General features: G+C 41.6%; 2 protein-coding genes across 8 annotated transcripts in view; one reads left to right on the forward strand and one right to left on the reverse strand.

Moving 5' to 3' along the window:
• LOC309525903 (neuropeptide Y receptor type 6-like) overlaps window positions 1–12,452 on the forward strand; it is a 212,034-nt gene that overhangs the window by 171,596 nt on the left and 27,986 nt on the right. The gene's annotated exons all lie outside the window — the stretch shown is intronic.
• The window catches only part of KLHL3 (kelch like family member 3), a 52,495-nt gene that overhangs the window by 31,757 nt on the left and 8,286 nt on the right, over window positions 1–12,452 (reverse strand). For 4 of the 7 annotated variants that reach the window (XM_082211600.1, XM_082211602.1, XM_082211601.1 and 1 more), the window contains one exon: window positions 1,644–1,757. In XM_082211600.1, the coding sequence (XP_082067726.1) occupies window positions 1,644–1,757 (114 nt within the window). Of the gene's footprint in view, window positions 1–1,643; window positions 1,758–2,456; window positions 2,723–4,041; window positions 4,064–11,551; window positions 11,573–12,452 lie in introns of those variants that run through there. The other 3 variants (XM_082211606.1, XM_082211603.1, XM_082211605.1) reach the window with 3 other exon arrangements.

The following is a 12,452-nucleotide window of genomic DNA, read 5'->3' on the forward strand; positions in this document are numbered from 1 at the left end:
CTTTTATGTATGAGAAACTAAATCTCATCGGATAGCAGGGAATAAATATCTGACCCACAAATAACTCTTTAATCTATCCTGGGCACAACAGAGACATTTTGGATTTATTTACTGCATCTCTAAAGAATGTATGGCAGGCAGATATGTAATCAGATTAAGCTCAAGAAAAGATGACAAACTCAGACACACAGACCCCTATCTTAATTACATACATGGTTATTGTTTACCCTAGAGCCAATTTTTATAGACAAATGCGGGGCCAATGATGGACTGAACAAGGAATTGTGGTATTTAAAGCAAAATAGACTTAACAGTAGAATAACATAGGAACCGAAACAGGCTCTTTTAGCCAACATGAAATTTCTAACTGGTGTGCAAAAGGATTGGTAGTCAAACAGAAATCAATTTGCCCTAACCATTTTTCTTTGCAATTAGGCGTAGGTGTTATAATACGTGTAACACTAGATTATCACTTTTTAAATAACTTTGATCTTCTGGAAATCTTGATTATGTGGTGATTTGCACCAAATGAAAAAGCACACCGAGCATTCTTTTTATTTAAAGAGAGATTCTTTTACTGTGGGAACATTTGAAAATGTTTAAGTGGGTTTATTAAAAAAAAATGTTTTTAGCAAAGCAGCCACAAGCATGTTTGTGTAAAGGGAAGCAGCAGCAAAGGCCTCCAAACATATAATACTATGCTTGCTTCTTTCTACTGAATTACCTGTCAGCTATTTTGATTTGTACTGAAAGTACAGTGGTGCCTCGCAAGACGAAATTAATTCGTTCCGCGAGTTTTGTCGTCTTGCGATTTTTTTTGTCTTGCGAAGCACGGTGTCGGAAAAGTTTTGGAAAAGCTTCAAAAATCACCAAAGTCTTTAAAAACCTCAAAAAAGGCTACCACACCGCGTTCTATGAGTTGCTCCTCGAAGTCAAGTCGCAACTGTATTAACGGTGTTAAGAAAAAGGAAACAAACTTGCAAGACGTTTCCGTCTTGCAAAGCAAGCCCATAGGGAAATTCGTCTTGCGAAGCAGCTCAAAAAACAAAAAAACCCTTTCATCTAGCGAGTTTTTTGTCTTGCGAGGCATTTGTCTTGCGAGGTACCACTGTAGAATAATTCCAAGCCATTTCAAATATCATAATATGCTTGATATCCTCCTGTGGCTGACTTCAATATCACAACACTCACACCAATAACGTCACACCAGTAACACTGGGGGCAGCAATGCTCCTGAATACCAGATGCTAGAAACCACAGGAGAGGAGAATGTTCTCGTGTCCAAATCTTGTTTGATGGTTTCCCCCACAGGGATCTGGTTGGCCACTGTGAGAACAAGGATGCTGAACTATAGATAGGCCACTGGCCTGATCCAGCAGGCTCTGTTTTGCATCAAGCGACTGATCTGAATAACGTAAGAACTTCCCACACTAGCATAAAAGCACCATCCTTGTGTGAGAACTACCTGTGTGATCTGGGAGACCGCCATAACACAGAACTTCATATTTTGAGACACAACCCTGCTTCAAAGCAATGCCTGAACTGAACCTCTTTTTTACAAAGTAAATATGTAGCTTAGATGCCTCCTGTTCAAACAAACAAACAGCAAGTGCATGACAATGCAAATTGAGCACAAGAAGTACCTCCTTAGTTCATTCATGACTTTGAATGCCTTTCCCATGTGACAAGGATTGATGGTCACTGTTCGCTGGTCCTTATCTTCATCTTCCTCAAGTGGTTGGGGGGATCTCTTGATGCTAAAGACAAGGGGAGAAAGGAAGTTGAATTTTTTTTAATTCTCAAGAAATAAGGGAAAATATGACCCAATAACAATTCATGCAAAACTACTGGCATGCTCAGTGACTGGTATCACAGTTTCATGGTTTTATCTGGCATTGGCAGCTGTCTCCACTATGTTCTGAAGTGTAACTAGAGCACCCTTTTAAGATCTCAGCTATGCTGTACATACCTTCTACACAACTATGTGAAATATGTGCTAGAGAGGCATGCACAAGTTTTTTTTTCTGAACTGATACAAATATTTGTGGATCCTAGACTTGGGCATTTCACATTTCAAGTAAGACATATGCATATCTACCCACTTCTGAAAAAATTAAGAAAGGCAAATGGAAATTGATCATTTGGGTTTCAAACTACAACAGTCAGATTACAGTGGTTTTATCATTGATCTCTTATCTACTGAACACACACCCCAAAAAAAGTCAGCCCAATACTTTTTATTAAACCTAGAATAGGCAAGTGTATAAACTATTCTGCCCATTACCAAGACGCAGGAACAGTGTGAGTCACACATCCTTTTTCCATGCATCCAAGCACTGTGCAAAGGAGAACTTGCACATTTTCTCTGCAGGAGTCACGTATACATCCTCTATAGTTAACATGCAAAACAACCCAATTAATCCTTCTGCCCAAGACTGAAGGTCAGTTCATGTTACCTTAAAAGGAATGAATGTAGGCGTACAGAATGAGTTTTTTTCACTACATGTCCAGTTCCTAATGTTTCAATAGATGTACATCTATTATGTGGGCACAAACAACTGTCAACGCGCAATGGAAATCAGGACTTAGTTAAGCAGTAAAACAAAATGCACAGCCACCTCACTATATGCCATAAAAATTAGTCCATGTGTCCTTTCTGTGTAATTTCATGGTCTTATGAACTGGACCTTACATAAAAGACCCAAAACCCTTTTTAATTTAAAATGCATAAAGTTACTCAGAGTTAATGTATTTCCTTAATGTAAAAAAGGCAGCTTATAGATCTAAAGGCAATGGAAATAAACAAAATAATCTTGCCAAACCAGTTTCCCCTCTAAACAAAAAGACAAAACAAAACACATTCCCTAAGAGCACTGCCAATACAGCTGTATGCAAATACTTCCGCAAAGGGCCTGAACCATTTCCTAAAGAGAGAGGCCCAATTTAAACATAATGCTGGGCAAGACAGAATTCAGCCATGGGGTGTTCCATACACCGGCTTCACATTTAAACTAGGCCATCAGCCCCTGCACATGCAAGCCACAGACCTCTGGTGTGGTAGCAGTGTATGCACAAGGAAAGGCAACACAGTTCACAAAAAGTGCTGGTGAACAGAATGCTGCAGTAAAGTTTGCCTTACACACCCAACATATAGGTTAAATCGTGCTCGAGATTCCTTTCATAACATTTTGTAGAATCCTTCTTGCTGTTCCAGATATATTTCTGCAAACCTTACTGTAGCTCTGTTTTTATCACTACCAGTATATATTGTTAACAAAAAAAAGGCCCATGAAATACCAGGAAGGAGGCTGAGGTGAAAGGAATGTTCCAGTATCTTACCTCATCCCTTTCTAGTACACTCTATCCCTTTCAGCCACCTCTTCATTCTCTCTCTCTCTCAAACACACACCATATTTTTCCATGTATAAGACTAGTTTTTACCAAAAAATTATGTTTAAAATTGAGGCTCGTCTTATACACAGGTAGTGCTGAGGGGTTTTTTCTTAATTTGGAGTCCCCAAAAATAGGGGGTGTCATATACATGAGGGCGTCTTATACACAGAAAAATATTGTGTGTGTATACACACACACACACACAGAGAGAGAGAGAGAGAGAGAGAGAGAGAAAAAGAGAGAGAGAGAGAGAGAGAGAGAGAGAGAGAGAGAGAGAGAGAGAGAAAGAAAGAAAGAAATACCCCTGTGGCACTCTCCTCCATCCACCCATCCAAACAAGCCTCTGGTTCTTTCCCACAATACAGTACTTTAGTCTTCTGTATAGGAATGAATGACAGTTACCTACTTATGTAGAGGGGAAAGTAGATGTATGGCTGGGACAGTTATTATAGCAGAGGCTAAACCCTTTCTTAGCCCCTCATGTTCTGAGGCATTAAGAATCCATATTGCTCCTAACTGCACACCTGTCTTCCTCAGTAATTCTAAAGGAGGCCTGAGTCCTTACTTGGGATCTCCAGTATAGCCCATGACAGTTAACAGACTTCACACCATCAGGGCTTCTCCTTAGCTGGGGAAAGAGAGCTTTGCCTTCCAGTGACTGCTACCACACACCTCAACACCAGTTTCTTCCCCACTTCCATTTAAATTAGCTGCACAGCGGTCAATGAATATGGTACTTGGAATATGCCAGGATAGCATAGGCTACCAAGGCAAAATTGATGTGAATTGCAGAGGCAGCAATTCCCTTTGCTCCTGGGAAAACAAACATGGGTGATGGGAATGTTCAGGATGTCGGATTGAAGCGGCTGCTGTAGGAAGCAGTGCTGTGCAATAAATCGCCGTATCGTTGAATACCGGTATTGAAATAACATCGTGGTAAGTGATAAGGCAATATAGTGGTGAACAAAAGGTGAAGACTTAATAGCTGTGCTCTCTCCCTCCTAACCAATAAGAAATGATGACAAGTGATATGAAATGGTGATAAACCCTCACACCTCTACATCAAAGCAATTAAGCTACTTGAGGAGGGGAAGTAGCAAGGTCAATGGGGGGGGGGTGGCACAGAGAGAGATCACGGCCTAGAAAGTACCCCAAAGTAAAGACAACAAAGACAACACTCAGAGGGCTACATTCAGTCCTAGGCCTGAGGGGTCATATCAAAAAATGTTGTCCTGTGAGCAAAAGGACTTCCACCAGCAAAACAGGATTTCCACTCCTGCACCAGAGGGTTGGGCAAACCCTTGGAACAAATTGGGGGGTGCCGGGGTGGAGGAAGTCCTTGTGCTAACTAGACAACTTTGCTAGACTCAAGTCATGGAACCCCACTCCTATTCTACAGAAAGAAAAGCTTTCCACCCTGGTTTATATGGTGGGAACAAGGACTGCTCAGGTGCTTGGAGAAATGAGAGGTAACTGGAAGACAAGGAGCATAGTAGCACAAATGTTGGGGTAGCACACTGGAGCTGAATGGCCAGTCGAAACCAGGGTGGTCCTGGCAACAATATTGTTGGGGTGGACCCAATGCACCTGCTCAGAGAAGCGTTGGACCCCCTGAACCCATTTGAGTTTGAGATACCTAGAGTAGAGCAGGTTAGAAGGTTGAAAGATTGTTGGCAACTGGCTAACAACTGCTTCTTCACCCTGCTCTCTCTTTCCACAGTCACAATGTTTTAAAAACTTCAGAACTTACGTTCAGTTTCCTGCTTCACATTTCAGCCTCCACCACCAACCTGATAATTCCACAGCACTTTCATGGATGCAAGTATGTCCACTTTGAAATCACATTTGGAATTCCTTAACAGAATTAACCAACAAACAAAATGTTTCCCCATGACCCAAGCTCCCTAGCAGCACTGCTGGCATATTTAAAATCAGCAATTTGGATATTAACATTCTGTGCTCTGTTTATATGCCTCTGATGTATAACAGGCCTGCTTGTTTTAAAGCCCTGCCACTTCACAAACAGCAAACCCTTCAGCTTTCATCCTTGGATCATACAGAGATACAACAGAATTAAACCTGATAAGAGTAACTGGGAAGTAGGAAAATCAGAGAAAGACACAAGCAGAGGTGGAATGGGCTGCCTCCTTTATAAGCTGGCGCTTTCTGTTCACAGGAACATTTAATTAATTAATTTCTCCTGGCATACTAGCAGTTCTTCCACAATATACTACTTTTGCACCCTAGCATACTACCTTACTTTCAGCACAAGGCTCTTCCTCCCCCGCTGCCCGCCCAAGAGGAAACATGTATACTCACCAAACAGACCCCATGTTCTCTAGTCTTTTTGCCTCCAATCCCTACAAAGCCCACAGATACGTGCAGCTCTTCCTGCTTAATTTACATGCCAGCCAGCACATTGTGAAAGCTCAGTTCTACTGTTTGCCTGACAATTCACCCTTTCACGCCAATGTTTGAGGACAGTGATGTAAAAGCCTTTTAAGACAGAGCAACATTCACTTTGGTGTTAGCAACTTTTTTTCTGCAGGGTTCCCCACCACACATGCAACCTATATGTGCATAGAAAAGTGCAGACACTGAGTGTACATAGGGCTACGGAACAGGTCTTGCCACTCCCACCCGCACCTTACCTTCATGCACGTGCAGGCATATGAACAGTATTGTTGATTATGCTATTATAAATAGCAATGAATATGGTGTTTGTCAGGCTGATCACTTGATATTGATGGTACTGCTAATATAAATGTGGAGGGGCAAAGGGGGTGTTGAGGCACATAATGAGTCATTAGAAAGTTGAACTGCTTTTACCCACTGAACAAAAACCCTGAAGATGATCTAGTAACCTGTGAATTGACACAGAAAGTATTGGGTGGTGCATTTACTTCTAGTTCTGCAGACAATAAAAAGCACCCAGGGACCTTGCCCCATTGGAGCACCTGCTGGTAAATGCACCAAAGTCTCTCCAGGGACTTGTTTCTAAAGTTTACAAAATCAGATGTAACCATAATGTCCCTAGAAGAGCTGAGTACAGTGGTACCTCCGTTTGCAGACGGGATCCGTTCCAGTGGTCCGGCCGGATCCTGAGGTTTTTGCAACCGGAAAGACCATTTCTGCGCATACACGCGCGACAAAAACCCGGATAGACTTCTGGTTTTGCCGCTTACATATCCTGAAGTTTATGTAACCAGAGAGATACGTAAGAGGAGGTACAACTGTATTATTTGGGAATATGACACAATGAATTTTGGCTGCATAACCTTTATTAGATGGTTACGAGGATTCAAATAACAATTTGCAATAAATATAAAGGTATCCTGGTGGCAGTGAGGTGCTGGATATTTCTGGAAGGATTGTCATTAGAAACCTAGTATGAATTGGTTTGGACACTTGCTTTTGCTGAAAAGCCGATGTGTCAACTGAAAGCAGCCAAAAGACTAATGGACTGGGACTCATTCTGTGGTACACAGCACAGCTTTGTTAAGCATCCTTCAGACGCAAATAAGGCATTGGAGGGACTTGCTTGAATGATCAAGAAAACATACCACTGTCACTGCCTAATCTTATTACCCAGTCACACGCAGCTGATTTTTGTGGTGCCGTTTTGTTAAACATACAAGATACTCATTTTTAAACCTATTTCTTTCAAGGTTTTAAATAAAAATTACAACCACCAAACAACTGCTATTGCTGAAATATTTCAGTCATTGATCAAATTAGTTTTTCTTGCTCCTATACCCATACTACCACATATAGTAAGTGATTCAACAATCATATGAATTTATGCTCATTTGTCACACACCTGGCAGCACACATGGAGAGCAAGTCCTTTCCTACACATTTTAACATGAGTAGCATTGCTCCATGCACTATGAAGAATTGGTTTTGAACAACATTCCAGAAAGGAGATCACTGCTGCTGTTGACAGCTCAACAATTTTCATCAGGACTGTCAAGTTAATACTATGGTCCTCAACATTTAATTCTTTCTGCATACTCCCACTGAAGAACTGCAAGTGGACTGTGCTACTGGGAAGGCCATTGGGATTTGTCTTTGATCACTAGAATAGGGTTGAAACAGAAATATGATCACTGAAACAACAGAGAAGGCGGCACTGGGGGAAGAATACTTGCAAATAGCTATGAATATAGGGTATGGGGGGGTAGAGAGAAAGAATCACTTCTTTTCAAGCAAAAAATAAATCTAAACAGCTTTTTGTTTAGCACTATTTAGATGCAATACTGCCATAAGATTTGATAAGACCAAGGCAACACTTTTATGCATTTTATGCAGCACTTTTTATGCATTCACTAGTTCTGACTGCATATTGGCCAGAAAGGGAATCTCATTGCTTGGGGTACGTGATCAGCTTTCCAAAATTTCAAAGACACTTTCAGCATTGAAAAGCAGAAACAGCTTGAGCAGCTTTTTGGCAAAGTCAACTGGTACTTTGCACCAATGCACAATCATAACAGTGAACGCATGTCAGTGAGAAGGGAAAGACATGTAGAGGAACCCAACACTTTCCATGAATAACAGATGCCTTGAGACAGCACACATAGCACACATGCCATCTACCAGGCTATCCCCGTAGGGAGGCAGTCACTAGTGAAGGTACTCCCATCTGTCAGCATGGGCCTGGAGTCAAGAGCAACATGGAGTTGTAGAAGCCACATGGGATTAGTCTTCCACAGTCTCAGAATTGCTTCCATGAATGCATTAACTATGGATGCAAGACAGCCTGTTTTGGCAACTGCTTCCATCAAAAATATGAACTGCAATGCACATCTGCGTGCTCAGAAATAAATCATTACATGGCCCAAGTACTGTAAATAGTTCCTTGCAGGGTGTCTATCATTAGTGGTGGTGTTCAGCAAAGCAATATGAGAGTCCCCACAGCAGCATTTCTGCAGCCTGATGCTATTAGTTTGTTGTGGATGACAACCCCTGCTGTCAGAGATGATGGAAGTTGTAGTCCAAAACATCTGGAGAAGGCTTCCCAATAGGGTTTCAGACTGATCTATAGATAGAAGTTAAAAGTGATTACGGAGGTTCATCCCTGCTATCCTCACTCCTCCTTCCTCTAATTATTCCACTGTCAAAATTCAGTTTCCAACTTTCTTAGGGCTTGAAATCCTCACCTTGAGCTCACCAGGTGACCTAAAGGAAGACCCTCTCTCTCTCTTTCTTTCTTTCTTTCTTTCTTTCTCTCTCTCTCTCCCACAACCAGCAATTTGGGGATAATACTACTTTCCTACCTTACAGGGGAATTTAAAGTTTACAAGACAGTGGGTGTGCAACACTCTGATTACTCAAGAGGGATTCAATGTTTTAGCAGTATTGCACACATTGGTTATAATTAGCATTTCTAGTATCATCAGTCATCGTCACCACCACTGTCATTCCTACATCCAGGCAACTGAACTCAGCTCCAACAATTTCAGCAAAGTAGCAATGCTTGGAGCTCTGGGATTTCCAATACTTTTTTGCATCCCGGTTACTACAAGAAAGGAAATGAATGCATCCCTTCCAGTCATCCCACTCCCTTTCCTGCCTCTAATGCCATTCATTTCTCACAAGTTGAAGCCAGAAAGAAAGTCTGACATGCAGTCCACCCCCCATACCCTGATGTATATTTTTCTTCAAGTCAGTGCCCCTAAGTTAAGTGGAACTTCATCCCCAATAACTGTTTGTTCAAATGTTTGTTCTCTATGTTCTAAGAACAGGCTGGGGGTTTTGTTAGTGCTGCCCAACCATCACCTGAGCTGTCCAAGGTTGCACAGAACTTAATGCTCAGGATCATATTTTTATATGCATAGCTGTATTCTATTATAACTTCTTATGCGAATCAAGCGGATACATATTTCTATGAAGCCTGCTGAACAACTACCTTTAATAATATATCCACAGCTACCCCAGCTATGGCCCCATGAAACAGCTCCTGGTTCTACTGTGATAGCTGCCTGCAACTTAAGTCTATTAAATGTGGTCGTCTCTCATTCTGAAACCCCATATACAGTTTATAACAAAGCTGCTTCCTTCTCACAAATTTATTCCATCACGAACAAATGGGCAAAGTCCTCAGATTCCAAACTCATAGCAATTCCAGTAGGAGGTCAAAGCTCTCAAAGAATCTAGGAGCAAGTGTGTACATCAAGATAACCCAGTGAACAGGGAATGAGGCTGAGCTACTGATAGTGTACACTAAGTCCACAGTCAAAAGCCCCCATCTCTCCCTCTCTCTGCAATTATTGGAGAGATGTACAGATATACCATAAATGTGTGTTGACACCAAGGATTAGAGACCAGTAGACTGTGAGTAGAATAAAACGTTTTGCCGATACGGTTTTGCAATAGGCACTGGATGGATCTCACCACAATCTTTAGCACAATCTTTAGCACATGCCAGGAAAATGAGTTCTGAAGGAAAGAGAGAAAGACGATCTTGCAAGCCTGACAATGTTCACTTACAGTGGTGCCCCGCAAAACGAATGCCTCACAAGACGAAAAACTCGCTAGACGAAAGGGTTTTGCGGTTTTTGAGCTGCTTCGCAAGACGAATTTCCCTATGGGCTTGCTTCGCAAGACGAAAACGTCTTGCGTTTTTTGCAAGTTTGTTTCCTTTTTCTTAACACCCTTTATACAGTTGCGAGTTGACTTCGAGGAGCAACTCATAGAACGTGGTGTGGTAGCCTTTTTTGAGGTTTTTGGCAATTTTTGAAGCTTTTCCAAAACTTTTCCAACACTGCTTCACAAGACGAAAAATTTGCTAGACGAAAAAACTCACGGAACGAATTAATTTCATCTTGCGAGGCACCACTGTATTCCTCTCCAAACACTGGGTATCAAACAGAGCAAAGTGCTTCCTCGTGATACATTCCCACACTGACATGGGATTTATTTAAAATAAAGGGCAGGTTACAGTAAAGAAATATAGGTGAATACAGTCGTACCTTGTATCCCGAACGCCTTGGTACTCGGATGTTTTGGCTCCCGAACGCCACAAACCCAGAAGTGACTTTTCTGGTTTGCAAACATTCTTTGGAACCCGAACGTCCGACAGGGCTTCTGATTGGCTGCAGGAGCTTCCTGCAGCCAATCAGAAGCTGTGCTTGGGTTTCCCAAGGTTTTGGAAGTCAAACGAGCTTCCGGAAAAGATTCCGTTTGACTTCCAAGGTATGACTGTACTGAAACCACATGACTGAGCTTATTCCCACAGGTCTTCCAAATAACACACACAGACACTCCATGAGGCTGAAGGACAACAATTAATGGAAAATGTCTACATGACCATAGTAACACATGTGGGTGCAGTTATTTGGACATATAGTGCAGCTCAGTGAAAATACACCATAAGGAACAAGCTCTGACACAGCTCTGGGCATATGAAAGTGGGATGTTCCACTGATTTCAATGAGGCATTGGATCTCAACCTTTAGAAAGAAGTATCTGAAGCAGCATTCCATCACAAACCGAAAGCAGCAAAAATTTAAATCATACTATACTATGGGAAGGATCTGCATCTCATGTTTCTACTGCTTCCATACGCAGCAGAGCCTCAACTTTTTTCCCTTTTCTGAAGGCATCCAGTTCACAATGTGCAGAGGAAGTGCTCTGCACATCCTGTTTTTCCAAGAAACCAAAACCAAGTATTCTTTCCATAATTGTTTCACGCAGTTCAAATCCCGTCACAATGCAGGAAAAACACATTTCTATTTTGTAAAGTGGAAAACACTGCTACACCCTCTCACTGTGTTCCAAGTATTATGTTTTATAATCTTAGTTAAGCATCACGGATATTGTAAATGAACAATACAAGACAAGGCCCTTCTATTATGTGTACTGTACCTATTATTGTTTGCCTTTTCGTGTGCTATGTTACAGGTCACTGGTGGTACTGGTTTTGTCTCTACTTTAGAAGGAGACATAGGCATTATCTCCACAATGGATCTGTAAATGTTCTACACTCATGTTGGTTTAAGTGTCTAAAATACTGCCAGACTGGTTAAGATTTAAAAGATCTGAAATAAGCAACCAAAAGCGAGGAAAGCGTGCTCAGTATCGTTTTGGCAGTTACTACCAAACTGTAATCGCTGGCTCACTTTGCATGTCTTTCCTTATATAATTAACTCTGATTTACATTTCTTTATGGAGCGGAAGTCTATCATGTGACCAGAATCACATCACAAGATCAATCGTTGTGTTGATCAACCACAGTGATGATCCGATCACATGACGTCCTGCATATCAGGGAGCCACAGGTAGATCACACACAGCCATTATCTGTCTGCACATGCCAAAAGCCCCCCCCCTACCTCATACCCCAAAATAAGTCAAATCAGCAACTGTGACAAAAAAAAACCTGCAGCAAGCAATAGTTACTAACATGCCACAACAGGAGACCAGATTGTGTGAATCAACCCTGTGTTACTTTACTAAAAATTCTAATGTTTCCATAGCAACTGTTTGGACTCCCACAAGCACACTTCCTGTACTTTTTTTTTTTTTTTTAGTTTTATTAAATCCAAACAAGTTAGCCTTTCACCTATGTAATTGCTGTGCCAAGGAACGAAGCAGGCATGTATTTGCGGATTAGAAAGTGAATTCCAGAACAGCTGAAAAAGGGGGAGGGGGATAAATTAAAAGGGAAAGCGGAGTTCAAGCTGGAGCCAGCAGACCTGAATTTAATCACTGCCCCTCCATTCTTAATGTGTGGCCGGGCTACTGCCTGCTGTTCACAAGTCAGACTTCTCACTTAATCACATAGTTGTATTCTATTGTGCAAACGAAGCAGATATAGAATTCTATCAAGCAGATATGAGGATTACCACCTTTTTTATGTGGTTATTAAACTCAAAACAATTAAGTTAAAAGCCTGGCCCGATCGAGGAGGAATGGTTGCTCTCAAAACGACGATTGCCTCCTTCAAGTAGCAAAGACTCTTAAAACTGCACAACCACAGGGCGCCCCAGGTCAGCCGCTTGCAAAGCGATTTTCAAGTCTGAAAAACACGCCGAAAAGAAGCGGAAGGAGGGAGGCAG

This window comes from Podarcis vaucheri, assembly GCF_965113315.1.
Source record: "Podarcis vaucheri genome assembly, chromosome: 2".
In the NCBI taxonomy this organism is placed as follows: Eukaryota; Metazoa; Chordata; class Lepidosauria; order Squamata; family Lacertidae; genus Podarcis; species Podarcis vaucheri.